The 15,289-nt window shown below is 38.9% G+C and overlaps 1 protein-coding gene across 2 annotated transcripts in view; it reads right to left on the bottom strand.

Moving 5' to 3' along the window:
• The window catches only part of cfap36 (cilia and flagella associated protein 36), a 120,551-nt gene that overhangs the window by 73,937 nt on the left and 31,325 nt on the right, over positions 1–15,289 (bottom strand). For both annotated transcript variants that reach the window (XM_063055925.1, XM_063055926.1), the window contains exons 4-5: positions 9,603–9,717; positions 4,577–4,664 (exon numbers count right to left, since the gene is read on the bottom strand). In XM_063055925.1, the coding sequence (XP_062911995.1) occupies positions 4,577–4,664; positions 9,603–9,717 (203 nt within the window). The remainder of the gene's footprint in view (positions 1–4,576; positions 4,665–9,602; positions 9,718–15,289) is intronic.

Raw genomic sequence — 15,289 nt, 5'->3', positions numbered from 1 at the left:
TATCCCTACTAACTTTTTTGAACGAAGGGGCAACATTCGCCTCCCTCCAATCCTCCGGTATCATTCCCGTGGACAACGAGGACATAAAGATCCTAGCCAGAGGCTCAGCAATCTCTTCCCTTGCCTCGTGGAGCAGCCTGGGGAATATTCCGTCAGGCCCCGAGGACTTAAGCTTCCTAATGTATTTTAACAACACCTCCTCTCCCTTAATATCAACATGCTCCAGAACATCAACCTCACTCATATTGTCCTCACCATCATCAAGTTCCCTCTCAATGGTGAATACCGAAGAGAAGGATAGCCTCCAGGCACATCTTCCCATCTTGATCTCTAATCGATCCTACCTTCACTCCTGTCATCCTTTTGTTCTTCACATAATTGAAGGATGCCTTGGTATTTTCCTTTACCCTACTCACCAAGGCCTTCTCATGCCCCCTTCTTGGTCTCCTCAGCTCCTTCTTAAGCTTCTTTGTTGCTACCCTATAATCCTCAATAGACCCATTTGATCCTTGCTTCTTAAACCTCATGCATGCTGCCTTCTTCCACCTGACTAAATTTTCCACCTCACTTGTCACTCATGGTTCCTTCATCCTACCATCCTCTATCTTCCTCGCCAGGACAAATTTATCCCTAACATCCTGTGAGAGATCTCTAAACATCGACCACATGTCCATAGTACATTTCCCTGCAAAAACATCATCCCAATTCGCACCCGCAAGTTCTAGCCTTATAGCCTCATAATTTGCCCTTCCCCAATTAAAAATTTTCCTGTCCTCTCTGATTCTATCCTTTTCCATGATAATGCTAAAAGCCAGGAAGTGGTGGTCACTGTCCCCAGATACTCACCCACTGAGAGATCTGTAACCTGACCCGGTTCTTTACTTAATACTAGATCTAGTATGGCATTCCCCTAGTCCGCCTGTCAACATACTGTGACAGGAATCCATCCTGGACACACTTAACAAACCCTACCCCGTCTAATTCATTGGAACTAATCAGGTGCCAATCAATATTAGGGAAGTTAGAGTCACCCATGATACCAACCCTGTAATTTTTGCACCTTTCCAAAATCTGCCTCCCAATTTGCTCCTCGGTATCTCTGCTGCTACCAGGAGGCCTATAGAATACTTCGAATATGGTAACTGCTCCCTTCCTATTCCTGACTTCTACCCATATTGACTCAAAAGAGGATCCTGCTATATTACCCACCCTTTCTGTAACTGTAATAGTATCCCTGACCAGTAATGCCACCACTCTTCCCCTTTCTCCCCCCTCTCCATCTCTTTTAAAACACTGAAATCCAGGAATATTGAGAATCCATTCCTGCCCTGGTGCCAGCCAAGTCTGGCATCATTAGTTTTAGTTTCACAAGTTTCAATGCTTCAAGATTATGTTTTGGTAATTGCTAATAAAGGATCAAATATATTTATTTGACTTTTTTTAAACATTATTATTGGATTGATCAGAGGGCGTATCATAGGAGATAACTGCCCCTGTGGTCACCAGCACCAGAATTGGTTTATTCAAGTTGCTGCTACACCATCCCTGAACACTGCCAAGGCATCATCCAGTACCATGCAGGGTATGTGATATGCAAATTGTGGATGGATATCCAATCAAGTTGTAGTTGTCTCAGCCAATCATATCCTCACAATGCTAATCCTTCTGCTTTTACCACATACAAGCCCAATGTGACTTGTTGTTTGTTGTATTTCACTGTTGTGAATGTCATTCCCACAGAAGTTATCTTTTCTCCAGAACAAGTTTTTACTTGGTATCTGCAGGTTTCTGTTCAGTATCTTTGAAAAGCCATTCAAACTCATTTTGTGGAATGACTGAAACAGTCGAGCCAGCATCCAATTTCATTTTTATTAATTTTCCGTTGACTTCTGATGCAAGCCATATTGCTTGTCTATTGTTAGTTTTGACATGGTAAATCTCAAGAGTACCCAGTCCTACGTCACTCTCATCATTATTAGATGCTTCATCAACAGCATGCAGATTAGTGCTCTTTTTGAAACTGCAACTTGACTTTTTAGCTTTTTCTCTTCCCTGTACTGTCCATTTATTTTTGTCTGCTCGACATGCACTTTGTATGTGTCCTACTTTGTTGCATTTTCTGCAAGTTTCGTCTTTAAACCTACGTTGGTCTGATGTACTGTGTGTGAACCCCTGCCACAACAGTAACATAATTTGTTTGGTAAAGCAGGTTTCTGATTAGATGTTGCAATTTTGTTCATGCTCACTTTCATTCCTGACTGCAACTCAATTGCATCTCTGGCTGCAGTTTCCATTGATGCTACGATTTCAACTGCTCTTTTAAATATGTGTTGTGCTTCAGTTAAGAGCTTTTTTAAAAAAAGTTTTCTTGTAAGATTTCAAAAATTAAACAATCTAACAATCTAAACAATCTAATGATCTTTACGCCCATCATTGAACTGACAGTGCTTGGACAATCTCTCAATTCAGCTACATAAGCTGAAATGGACTCTATTTCTTTCCGATTCCACTAAAGAAACCTAAAGCATTCTGCAATCAACGATGGTTTTGGTTCTAAATGTTCCTGCATTACATTCAGATATCAACAAAGCTTATTTCGGCTGGCTTGGTTGGAGCAGTCAAACTTCGAAGCAAACTGTATGCTTTTCCACCAATTGCACTCAGCAAAACTAGCACTTGTTTCTCATTGGCTATTTCATTTGCTTCAAAATTTTGTTCAATCCATTCAGTATACGTCCCTAAGTTATCTTTTGTACAATCAAATATGTCTATCTTTCCAACGAAGCCTGCCATTTCTGCTTTCTATTTATTATCATTACCACCCAGCATTTACTGTTTATGAACCTATGAATTTCATCCATTTTCAGCCTTTTTTAAAACTCTAGCTTCTCTGTCCCTTCCCCAGGAACCATGTGCTGCACTTTTTTTTAAACTTGACTATTTCTCTCCTCTTGCAAAGAAAGCATGCTGTGCTTTTTTAAAAACCCAAACATCTCACTGCGCTTCAACAGGTTAAGTAGTTGTCTTGGGTTGATTTTTAAACCTACTTGTTGCCACTGCTGTGTTTTGTAACTCCAAAAACATAAAACTAATCAGAAAAAAACCCCACAGAGCTGGGGATAAAGGCGTGCAGTTCCTTCCTCTTTAGTGAGGTGTGCACTTATGTGGTGTCGTAATAATGTATGTCATTCACATACTTTTACATATAACACATAATAAATTATTTAAACAAAGAATGCTTAATAAAACAACATAGTTACACTACTACTCATATATTGCTGATATATTAAATACACAATAATAAGTTTTATATGTATATACACACACAAATATCTCAACAATATAAAGTCTGCTTTTAGATCTGGTATGCAGAATGAACCAGGCTAAAAAAAAATAGTGGTACCTAAGCCAAAGAAACCATAACAGAAGATAATAAATGAGATAACATAAGCATAATAAAGTTCACAGATCAGAGAAAATCTGATTTGAGGGACGAAGAAAAGAGCAGAAAAATAAATTGAACTACAATTACACCAAACAATGATGTCAAACCACAATGGTATTAAAATGATGTACAACATTAAATATGGAAAATATAGTAAACAAGGGAAAAACAGAAGGGCTAAATGCTAAGTATATAGAGAGAGGCGTATAGAAAGAGAAAAGGCGGTAAAAAGAAATTTGAAATGCAAAAAGAACTCTAAGCTAAAATCATTGGGGAAAGATGACCAGTGTAAAAGAAATGGAGAGGGCTACAAATGACAATAGAGCCACAGGTGGCAGAAAACAAGGCTCCCACCCACATGGTCTTCTGGTTGCTTGTGTTGTCCAAAAGCTGTTCCAACTGTTTCTGAATGTCTTTGATCAGAAGCAGTTGAAAAGTATTCAAAATATTAAAATTAATTTCAATTAATTCAAAATAACCTAATTTAGGAAAATAATTTTAAAATATTTTAATTAAAGTTTAAAATTAACAAGTCATATACTTTCACTTAACATTTCCTTCCAGAATGGCCATCATATTCAAATGAATGGCACTGTCTAAGATATGCCAGCCAAAGCTGGAATAAAGTGGAGAAGCAAGGTGCAGAGTGCACTGCAGCAAGTGAACCGTTCTGCACCAGGTAAACCTATATTAAGGCACCAACGGAAGCCTAAAATGTTGCAGTTTATGTACGATATAAAAACATGATGATTGAGGAAAAGCTAATTAATTCAAGCAAAACAATGAATTACTTAGTGCAATGTAAATAAGACTATTTATATACATTCATTATTATCACATGTATTGACATACAGTACTGTGAAAAGCTTATTTTGCATACTGTTTGTACAGATCAAATCATTATACTGTGCATTGAGATAGAACAAAATAAAATGATAATAATACAGAATAAAGTGTAACAACTTAGTAATGCAGTACAGGTAAACAAAAAAGTACAAGATCATGGCAAGGCAGACTATGAGGTCAAGAGTCCATTTTATCCAACTAAGGAACCATTTAATAATCTTATTACAGTGGGTTAGAAGGTGTCTTAATTCAAAAGGAGAAATGTAATCTAGCACATTTACTCACTTCAGCACCTCTCTCAATATCCTAAGTTCCTGTTGCTCCAGTTCACTGATCTTATCCTCTCCATCTGTCAAACATTCAGGTAGAACTCCTACCAAGAGAGGAAAAGTCATTTTTATTGTCACTTTGTTCATTATGATGGAACATTAATTAAAACATTAACTCTATTTCTGTCTTCACATTATACACCTGACCTGATGGGAATTTCCAGTATTTTATGTTTTTATTTCATGTCACTGCATTATTTTGCTTTTTGAATACAGATTAGATTAATAAATCAGTTGTGTTGGACAAAAATTAGTGGTTTCATAGTCACAAGACCAAATTCATTAATTACGTGTTTAAATTCCTCAGCTACAATGGTGAAGGGGTGGATGTGGAATTCAAACTCGCATTTTCAGATTCAGTTGTCCAGTAACATAAATGGAATGCCACCTTGGGAGATAAATATTTGAAACATGAGAGGATGCACAAATGCAAGTGGATATAGAAACCGGTAATCCAATTTTATATAATCCAAGCAATGAAACAATATAACAGAAGACTGTATAACACAGGAACAGAGTCCTTCGGCCCTCAATGCTGATCTAATTAAATTATATACTTCTCAAACTTATAAACCTCTATCAAACCTGCCCTCAGCCTCCACCACCCCAGAGACGCACACCATTGGGAGCATTCAATAGGTAGTGGGAGCTTGTCCACATTACTATCCCCCCCCCCCGGTTATAACAACCTTAAAAACTTCAAATTGATAATATTGATTCCATACAATCACCGATCCATAGATTGGATTACAGAAGTCACAGCTGGTGATTAAAAAAAAGTCACCATCTTCAGATGCAAAACGGTTTTCACAAGGATGTAAAGGACTGACAGCGCTGCCTTTATAGAAACCCTTTTGATTACAGTTGTGCCTAGCTGAAATCTGTCCCAGGGCAGCATTGTGGAAAGGGAAGAGATAGCAGGGACTCTCTCGTGAATTTTTGTGTCATTTTTAGGCACAGGTGAAGTACTGGATCCATCAATCTCAACACAGGTTGGTCCCAAAGGAAATTAGAAAGGTTGGTATAATCTGCTGAAGGAATTCACTAGATTCAGTAGCACCTGTGGGAGGAAAGGAATTTTTGACATTTTGGATGGAACCTCTGCAGAGGCTAGTATTAATGATAATGAATGATAAATGGAAGCAGGCTAAAGAGAAGAAAATGGATACGCATACAGGGAAAGGTGGGGGGAGGAAGGGAAATGTGAAGATTGGAGACAGTTGCTGGAGGGGGATAAGTAGGAACACAAAGGGCTGAAAATAAGCATAAGCACAAAGGGTTGGAATTAGACGCTCAAGAATTGAAAGTTGAGGAAAGTTGAGGATGAAAGGAGCTCTCTCTCTCTCTCTTCTGTCTGGAGCGAAGTGGAATAAAAACAGAAGTATAAGGAACAGAGAAGATGTGAGAGTGATCTCCATGAACCACAGAAGAAGGAATCCATTTGAAAGGACTTTTCAGATGTCCTGGGGCAAGCCTGGGTCATCACCCCAGAACTTCTCTAAATCTTTCTTACCAGGACATTGTACTTCGTCCTCTAACAAACTTCCCTCTGGAGTGGTGCTATTGTATGAAAAAAGTAGAAAACTGTACCTGCACTCCAGAATCAAAGTTTACTCCAGCATCAGTAATAGAATTATAGTTAGTGGCCAAACAACATTTGTTCAGAAAATGAATTTTCGGCCAATGAAGTAGGAGACAATAGGCCTTTCACAAATATCCTTAAAACCAAGATCCTTTACCAATCAGTTCTCCTGCACAAGAGCAGCAGCATAACTTCTCACCTAATAATAAATGTCCATGATGTACCAGTGGACAACGTGCCTCACATTCCATATCAACAAAGGGAGACAATTAGTTAAGAAATTTACTCTTTCTGCACAGAGTAACATTGGATCATGACCTCTAACCCAACACAGATACACATCTACCAAGCAAAAATTATCCATGCCCTCCAGGACATTTCTAAAAAGCAAAATACCTATAACGTGCAGCTCAAAGCACCAGAGAAGTACTAGCACTGTCATCTCTGCAAAATCCTCCAAATCCACTTTCAGAATGAAGAAACCAAAGTCAGTATCCTCAGCCAGGCCAACATTCTAGCTCCCAACGTTAAGACTCCAGGAGTAGCCACATTATTTCTAATCTCTGTCACAGAAAGAGACTACCTGGGAGGGAAAACAATTCATGGAAGCCTCCAATGCATAGGAATCCCTAGCACATAAATACAAAGTCATGCGGGATAACAAAGAGAACCTCAAGTCACTCATCTAGAATCCAAGTGTAAATAGCAGCAGGAAGTGCTGCATCTCCTGGTCGACCTGTTGCGGATCCGATATTGGCATCATAAGCCACCAAAGAATTAGAGTGAAAGCTCATCATCAACTCCAAAGATGTGCCTAAGAAGGGGCAGTATAAAGCAAAGTTGTCTAACTCTCCTAACAAACACAAATATGCTAATATATTTATTTTATGAGTAGCCCAAGGACTGATAAAATAAACAATTTAAATCCAAATTGCATGATACCAAATAAGTAACTTCGGCAGTAGTCATTATCCAGGTTGCTTCCTTGGTGTGCAGTTATGGTAGTTGGGATGAGAGTAACCAGAATTCATTACCAATCTAACCAAAGGAACATCTTGTGAATGGTTAGGCATATGACTTGAGCAAGATGAGCCAGAAGCACGACTAAAGACTTCAGGCAAAAGCAGGACAATCATTGCATGGTTAAGAAGGGAATAAATTGACAAGAGCTGAACTGTTAATGCATTAACATAAGCAGTGGGAAGCAGTCAAAGAAATATTCAGTAGAAAAATTTCACTGTGCAATTACATGGCTCCTAGAAAAGAGAAAACGTTTATCTAAAAGATTATAAAAATGCAATGGGGAGGAAAAAATATGAAATCCAGCAGCATGAGGTGTTTACAGTAAATAAACTTTTACAGGCCATTTTAATATGTTAACAGCAAATGAATAACAACAGAGAAAGTGGGTGAATTAAAGACAGGTACAAGTGCTACTACAATGAATGATATGAAAATAGTCATCTGAAATGAATATTTAAGATTAGAGCAATTACAGTTTTTCATAATACAGTATATGAAAATAAGTTTTCAAGACCTCAAACACGAGGAAATCTGCAGATGCTGGAATTTCAAGCAACACACATAAAAGTTACTGGTGAACGCAGCAGGCCAGGCAGCATCTCTAGGAAGAGGTACGGTCGATATTTTGGGCCGAGGTCCTTCGTCAGGACTAACTGAAAGAAGTGCTAGTAAGAGATTTGAAAGTGGGAGGGGGAGGGGGAGATCCGAAATGAAAGGAGAAGACAGGAGGAGGAGGGATGGTCTTGTCTCCATCCCTCGCCCTCCTGTCTTCTCCTGTCATTTCAGATCTCCCCCTCCCCATCCCACTTTCAAATCTCTTACTAGCTCTTCTTTCAGTTAGTTCTGACGAAAGGTCTCGGTCCAAAACGTTGACCGTACCTCTTCCTAGAGATGCTGCCTGGCCTTCAGTTTTCAAGACCTTATGGTTTCCATACAAAGATATTAAAAGAAAGAGGAGAAGTTTTCAAAGTTCATAAGGTTCACAATTTATGACACTGGATTAGAAACATACATTCTATACAGCAAGAATCTACAGATCCACTAGCTTTATATCAACTGTGGAAAGATGCTGGAATCTATTATTTGCAATAGGGTGACTGAACATTTTCATAATCATCAATTAATAAGAGAATCTTACAGATCTAATGGATTTTGTTATTATACATTTCAACAGGTATACAATAAAGTTCACTCAAGAGATTGTGTGCAAAAATCAGAGCATGCAGAAACAACTTTGTGACTTGAGCTCATCTTTGGGAAGGTGATAAGAGAGTAAGAGATCAAATGAATAAAGAGGAAACATTATGGGCAGCATGGTAGTGTAGCAGTTAGCACAATCACTTCATAGCACCTACTCTAAGATTGAAGTTTGATTCCCACAGCTGTACATTCTCCCCGCGACCGCATGGCTTTCATCTGGGTGCTCTGCTTTCTTCCCACATTCCAAAGATGTTGGGTTAGGGTTAGTGAGCGGTGGACATGCTATGTTTGCAATAGAAGTGTGGCAACACTTGTGTGCTGCTTAGCAAACTCCTTGATTTGATGCACAACGTTGCATTTCACTATATGTTTTGATGCACATATGACAAATTAGTGCTAATCCTTATGCCTTTAGGTGCAAATGGTATTTGTCATTTGTTAGAACTGGGTCACAGTTTTCAACATTTCCATCGACAAATGGATAAAGGAACGAAAGGTTTACATATTGAAATTTGTATCTGAATATGTTAGGAAGGACATCAAATTGTGTTGATGGTTAAGTTACAAAGGAACAACAACTTGTATTTATGTAGCATTTTTAACATAATAAATGTTCTAAAGCATTTCACAGCTGCAAAATTTGAAATAAACAAATTAAGTGAATGGACATAACGGTAGTGGATGATATCTGCTATGGAGAAATGCAAGCTCATTCACTGTATATTATCCCAAAAAAATCAGGATGTTTCATAATGGCAAAAGCCTATACATTGTAGAGCTGTACAATGCAATCAATTGCACTGATACATAGATAATTAGCAATTAATGTGCAAATGGAAACATTTTTAAAAGCTTATGGAATGTTGTTTATTTCATGTATGTTTATGGATTAAGGCCCTATACTACTTAAACATACATTCCATAAAAGTCTATGGAATGTACAGTATGTTTAAGTTGTACAGGGCCTTAATCAGACCACATCATGATTACAGAGCTTGCATTTGGACAGTCCGTCTCAAGATAAATAAAAGGGGTAGTGCAGGGCAGATCCTTCAGAATGTTACCAGGCTTTCAAGGATTATTTTTTAAAGGATGGATAAACATGTTCCCCAATATCACCTATTAATTTTTCTACTGTAAATATCAATAATACTTCATAATTTAGTTGGCTTCTTACCATTTCTCTCCTGAATCATTCGAAGAGCTTGTAATTGCAATTCTACATTTTTCTGTAACATCAATGACTTAAAGACTTGAAAATCTTCTGCAGCAAGTACTGGTTGGAAGACAGGCTATTAAAAAAAAGTCCAATTTCAAACTCAAGATACGCACACATACATTTTTATTAAAGAACAGTGACATATTTCATTGAACTACTTAACTGCACATTAGATGAAATTCAGATGACCAACATCTCAAAGACAGCAGTAGACAACTGTAATTTTTTTTTACACCAAGTAAGTTTACTCATTGAAACAAATGCTTTGCTATACTAACAAACACAGAAATTAAACTGATATTATGAAAAATTATACAAAAGGCCATTTTCTTCATGCAACATTTATTGCCTCAATAATCCTAAACCATAATGGCCATGATTTTAACAATGATCATCTTACAGAAATTAAGCTCTGGGGTGATTGGGTATGGAGGTGGCTGGATAGGGGGAAAAATTGACTGACAGTACAAATACAGAAATCACTTGTCTACATCAATCTTGCTTTCTTTCCACCCTTAACTTACTCTTTTAAACAAACAATTGATTCTCAGCGAGAAAGGAAACAGGGGCTTGTGTTAAGTATATGCCAGGATTAGAATACTGTCAGAAGTCCAGTCTTGGGCCTGAAGAGTCATAGACCAGTATTGTTTTCTGTTTAAAAATGTGAGCTTTGCAGGGAAATACAGGGACTTCCTCTGTTCTGGACTATTCCCTCAAAATAGGGCTACAATATCAACCTCATTTCATTAGTGGCTTGACTACATTGTTCCACATCAGCCAGTTTTCTTCTTCCCTCCATCACAGCCCATCAGGCTACTCTTATTCCAATTGAACCAAGTGCCTTCAGTCAGTCTTACTCAGGCTCCTTTTGTTCACCTATGGAGGCACTGCCTCTCCATTTTAGATTTATGTAAACATTGATGCCAAAATATTTAGTACAATTGCATATCACAATCATCATGCAAATTTTACTGATCTAAATCAGCTTGACCTTTGTCCCCTAAAATACATTGTGTATTGCAACTTACCATTCTCAGTACAAGTTTTAAATTCTATTTATTGACAAGATTTACATTATTTCACAGTATCCATTTTTCTTTTACATACATTCATTCAGCGAAGTGCCAAAGAGATTTTTAAAACCCTATACAGCCATCTTTGTGCAATGACAGAAGGACCTTACACTGTGAACTTCCACATACAGCCTTTGCAATAGCAACACCAAGTTTCAGTACCTCCCTCACTATGTATCCTGGACATTGTGATATGTCCATCTTTAAAATTCAAATAAGGATAGTTGCACTGGAGTTGCACTCCAAGCTTCAGATAAGTGAGAGGACATATTTCATTGAGTTGATATTCTTCCAGGAGTAGTTGCCTCAGTGTGATCCCTCAGACCGAGTGCACAGAGCACACATTTCAGTGTCATACAAGACCGATCTGGGTTGAGTCTCAACAAGAGCACTGTATTTTTTTCCAGACCTTAATCAGCAAGCACACATTCCATGAGAAGATAAATGACAATTTCATACTCAGGAGAGCAGCCTCATAATTACTATATTTACAAGATCAAGTGGGAGGTTAGGTATTGTACAGCAAATGAATCACTTTCTGACTCCCAAGAGGCCTGATCCTGTTCCTAATCCACATGTTAATATTAACTAGATAAAAGTCAAGCTGTGATGAAAAGCAGATAAAATAAACTCCTTAAAACAGAGAAGGCAAAGTGAAGATTTGATAAGTTTAAAATTATGAATGGTTTATACAGAATAAATAATGAAAAATCATTTCCAAGGAAGTAAAATTTGTTATCAGAAGTCAGAGCTGAAGACGGCTTGCTGAATGATTGAAGTAATGCAAGTAATCCACTGCAAACAATGCAGGATTAATTGTAGCCAGATTTAATCCAGATTTAATTGTAGCCTTCAAAAGAGAGTTTGCTGAATATTCAAAGAAAGCAGACATGTTGTAGCAATAGGAAAAAGGAGGCGGCAGTGGATCAATTGGATTTTTTTTTAAGAACTACTGCTGACCTGATTCTGTATTACATTATAGTGTTCTGCCAAGATCTTAATTCCAAGGCATTGCTAATTTGAATTGCGTAGCACAATCAGATTTCTGACTTCACCGAAATATTTCTTATTTTTAAATATATAAATGAAATAATTAGCCCGTTCATAATTGCATTATTCTATGCAATTCAGTGACTAGGCCTAGCAAACATAGAGGAGTAATAAAAGTTAATTTTTAGCTAATTGTTGATAATTCATTATTGGTGTATTCAAAGATTATAAGGAAGGAAAACTTGACTCTCAAAATGTCAAAATTGAATGTCCAGATTGCAGATCTTTTCTCATCCATCAAATCCATGATAGTAAGAATTCCAAAAATAACATTAAAGCGAGTCTACGTAATTAAAAGTCTTCCGAGGGGTGTTCAAGACCCAACATATTGGCAAACTTATGTTGGGCCTCTGACCAAAAGTAGACGATCCAGCTTTGAATGACCAATCTCACTCCAAATGACTTTAAGAGCCTCCAGATTCACACTTCCCAAAGAATGCCGGGGATCCCTCTAGTACTGGGCTTGCTCACTCTTTCCTTATAAATAATAAAACTCTAATTTCAATTAATGTTCAATTATACTATCCAAATACAGGTTTCCCTCGCCATCCGAAGGTAGAGCGTTCCTATGGAACGGTTCGTAAGCCGGAATATCGTAAAGCGAAGAAGCAATTACCATTTATTTATATGGGAAAATTTTATGAGCATTCGCAGACCCAAAAATAACCTACCAAATCATGCCAGATAACACATAAAATCCAAAACAACAGTAACATATAGTAAAAGCAGGAATGATATAATAAATACACAGTCTATATAAAGTAGAAATACGTTTCCACAATCATTGCCTGAACTGTTCTCCGTAGCGAAAATCTCACGCAAGCGCCATCGGCAAAATCGTGGCGCAAGCGCCGTCGGCAGAAAATCTCACGCAAGCGCTCTCCAGTAACCTTTAAGCTATGAAGCTGCCAAATCATACCAAATAACACTTAAAAGTACACAGCTGATATAAAGTAGAAATAATGTATGTACAGTGGAGTATCACTTACCGGAATTCGGGAAAGTGCCGAGCACACTGATGATGGTGTGTTAGACTGAGTCGTCGGAGTTTGGGTGGTGCAGTGGCCCCCACCCTCTGGGCAGCGACCAATACCGATTCGCGAAGAATGCAGGGGTACAGCGGTAGCCGGGATGCATCCAGCACATCTTTAAGAAAAAAGTCGAAATAAACATGCTAATTAATTACATGCCGGGTGGCACCTAATTAATTAGCGTGTTTATTTCGGCTTTTTTCTTAAAGATGTGCTGTGTGCCTCCCGGCTACCGCTGCATTGTCCGCGAATCAGTATCTGTCCGCAGCCCGGGGGCTGGGGTGGTGGGACACTGAGGTGTCATCTGTTTCCATTAGGGTAGGCAGGTCATCTTCTCCTATGTCTGCCTGCCTCGATGCCGAAGGTCAAGGTTCGTCGTCTGCTGTGGCTGATGTGGAAGGCTTGCTTGACTGCTTAGCCTCGTGCATTTTTCTATCATACAGCTCTTTGTAAGAATTCAAACCATCCTGCAAATATCCCCTAAACCGATGTACCCTTTCAAAATTAAAGTCGTACTTTATCATTACTCATTTGGTTTCGATTGTTATCTTTTCCTCTTCCAATTACATCAGCTCTTCATCTATCAGTTCTTGGTCATGGGATGCCAAAACCTCTTCAACATCATGTTTGTCAGCTTCCACAAGCCAAACTCATTTCGTCCTTACTTCATTCACCACGTTCGAAACGCTTAATTATGTGTAGTTTTACGCTAAGTGTAACACCCTTACGAGCTCTTTTAGGCTTTTCCAATACCTTAGAACTCATCTTGCAAATGGCTACTCACAGGCACGTGTTAAAGCAATGCCGGTGAGAATGCAGTTCCGAATCCAGGGGAGAGCGGCTGCTCGGGGCGCGCACTGCCTTTTTTTATCACGTGCTGCTTTTTTTCACGCACTGCTTTTCTTCGTAACAGTGAAAACACCTTCTGTTAGCGAAAACAGGTAACTAATTTAGGTCTTTCGTAACAGTGAGGTTTCGTAAAGCGAACGTTCGAAAAGCGGGGGACAGCTGTACATGAAATGTAACAAGGTAGGCTGTCAACTAACAAAATGGAAAAAAGAATCCATAAGGCCATAAGATGTAGCGGCAGTATTAGGCCATTCGGCTAAAGAAATTCCTCCTAATCTCCATTCTAAATGAACGTCCTATTCTGAAGCTGTGCTCTCTGGCCCTAGACTCTCTCATTATAAGGAACACCCTCTCCACATCCACACCAGGCTTTTTAACATTCGATAGATTTCAATGAAATCCTCCCTCATTCTTCTACATTCCAGGGAGTACAGGCCCAGAGCCATCAAACGCGCCTCATATAATAACGCTTTCATTCCAAAAATCATTCTTGTGAGCCTACTTGAACTCTCTCCAACGTCAGCACAACCTTTCTTAGATAAGGGGCCAAAAACTGATTACAATATTCCAAGTGAAGCCACACCAGTGCCTTTTAAAGCCTCAGCATTCCATCCTTACTTTTATATTCTAGTCTTTTCAAAATGAATGCCAACATTGCATTTGCCTTCCTCACCACCAACTCAAAATGCAAGTTATCCCTTAGGGAATCCTGCACGAGGACTTCTAAGTCCCTTTGCACCTCTGATATTTGAATTTTCTCCCCTTTTAGAAAAAGGTCTATGCTTTTATTCCTTCTATCAAAGTGCATGACCGTACACTCTCCTGACATTGTCTTCCATCTGCCACCTCTTTGCCCATTCACCTAAACCAGGAGTCCCCAACCTTTTTTGCACTGCGGACCAGTTTAATATTGACAATAGTCTTGTGGACCGGCTGACCGGGTGGGCGGGGGGGGGGGGGAGGATTGCCAACGGACAAGAGTAGCAGTCAAATACGTTGTGTTTACCCCGAGAAAGACTACAATGACCATGAAGTCTTGTGCGGGCACCAGTGCGCATGCATGACCTGCACATGGATGCGCCTGCCGATTTTTTTCCCCCTGCAAATCGATTTTGGCGATTCTGTTCGGGGGGGGGTGTTAATCACAACCGGAATATCGGTGATAAGTGGCTAATACACTCAGTTTCGTTTCTAAAAGGGTTTATCTAACGAATTTAATATGAAACACACAGCACATATTTTCCTCGCATGAATACAGCGATGAGTCAATTATCAGGGGAGGACAGGGGAGCTTGAAGTAAGTGTTGAACGAACTTCCAGTAAAAGTGGCAGAAACAGGTTCGATATTATCATTTAAAGAAAAATTGGATAGGTATATGGACAGGAAAGGAATGGAGGGTTGTGGGCTGAGTGCAGGTTGGTGGGATTAGATGAGAGAAGCGTTCGGCACGGACTAGAAGGGCAGAGATCGTCTGTTTCCGTGCTGTAATTGTTATTTGGTTATATAAGTAAGTCAATAGCATCATAACATTTCAAGTAACGTTTGGATATTAAACACACAGCGCATATTTTCCCCGTATGAACATATAAAATCATTGCAACACACCAATATCGCTGAATCAGTGGGATACCTGGGCTTGTT

This window comes from Mobula hypostoma, chromosome 8 (assembly GCF_963921235.1).
Source record: "Mobula hypostoma chromosome 8, sMobHyp1.1, whole genome shotgun sequence".
Taxonomy (NCBI): domain Eukaryota; kingdom Metazoa; phylum Chordata; class Chondrichthyes; order Myliobatiformes; family Myliobatidae; genus Mobula; species Mobula hypostoma.
Note: the sequence above shows the minus strand (reverse complement) of the source record. Positions and strands in the feature narration are given on the sequence as shown.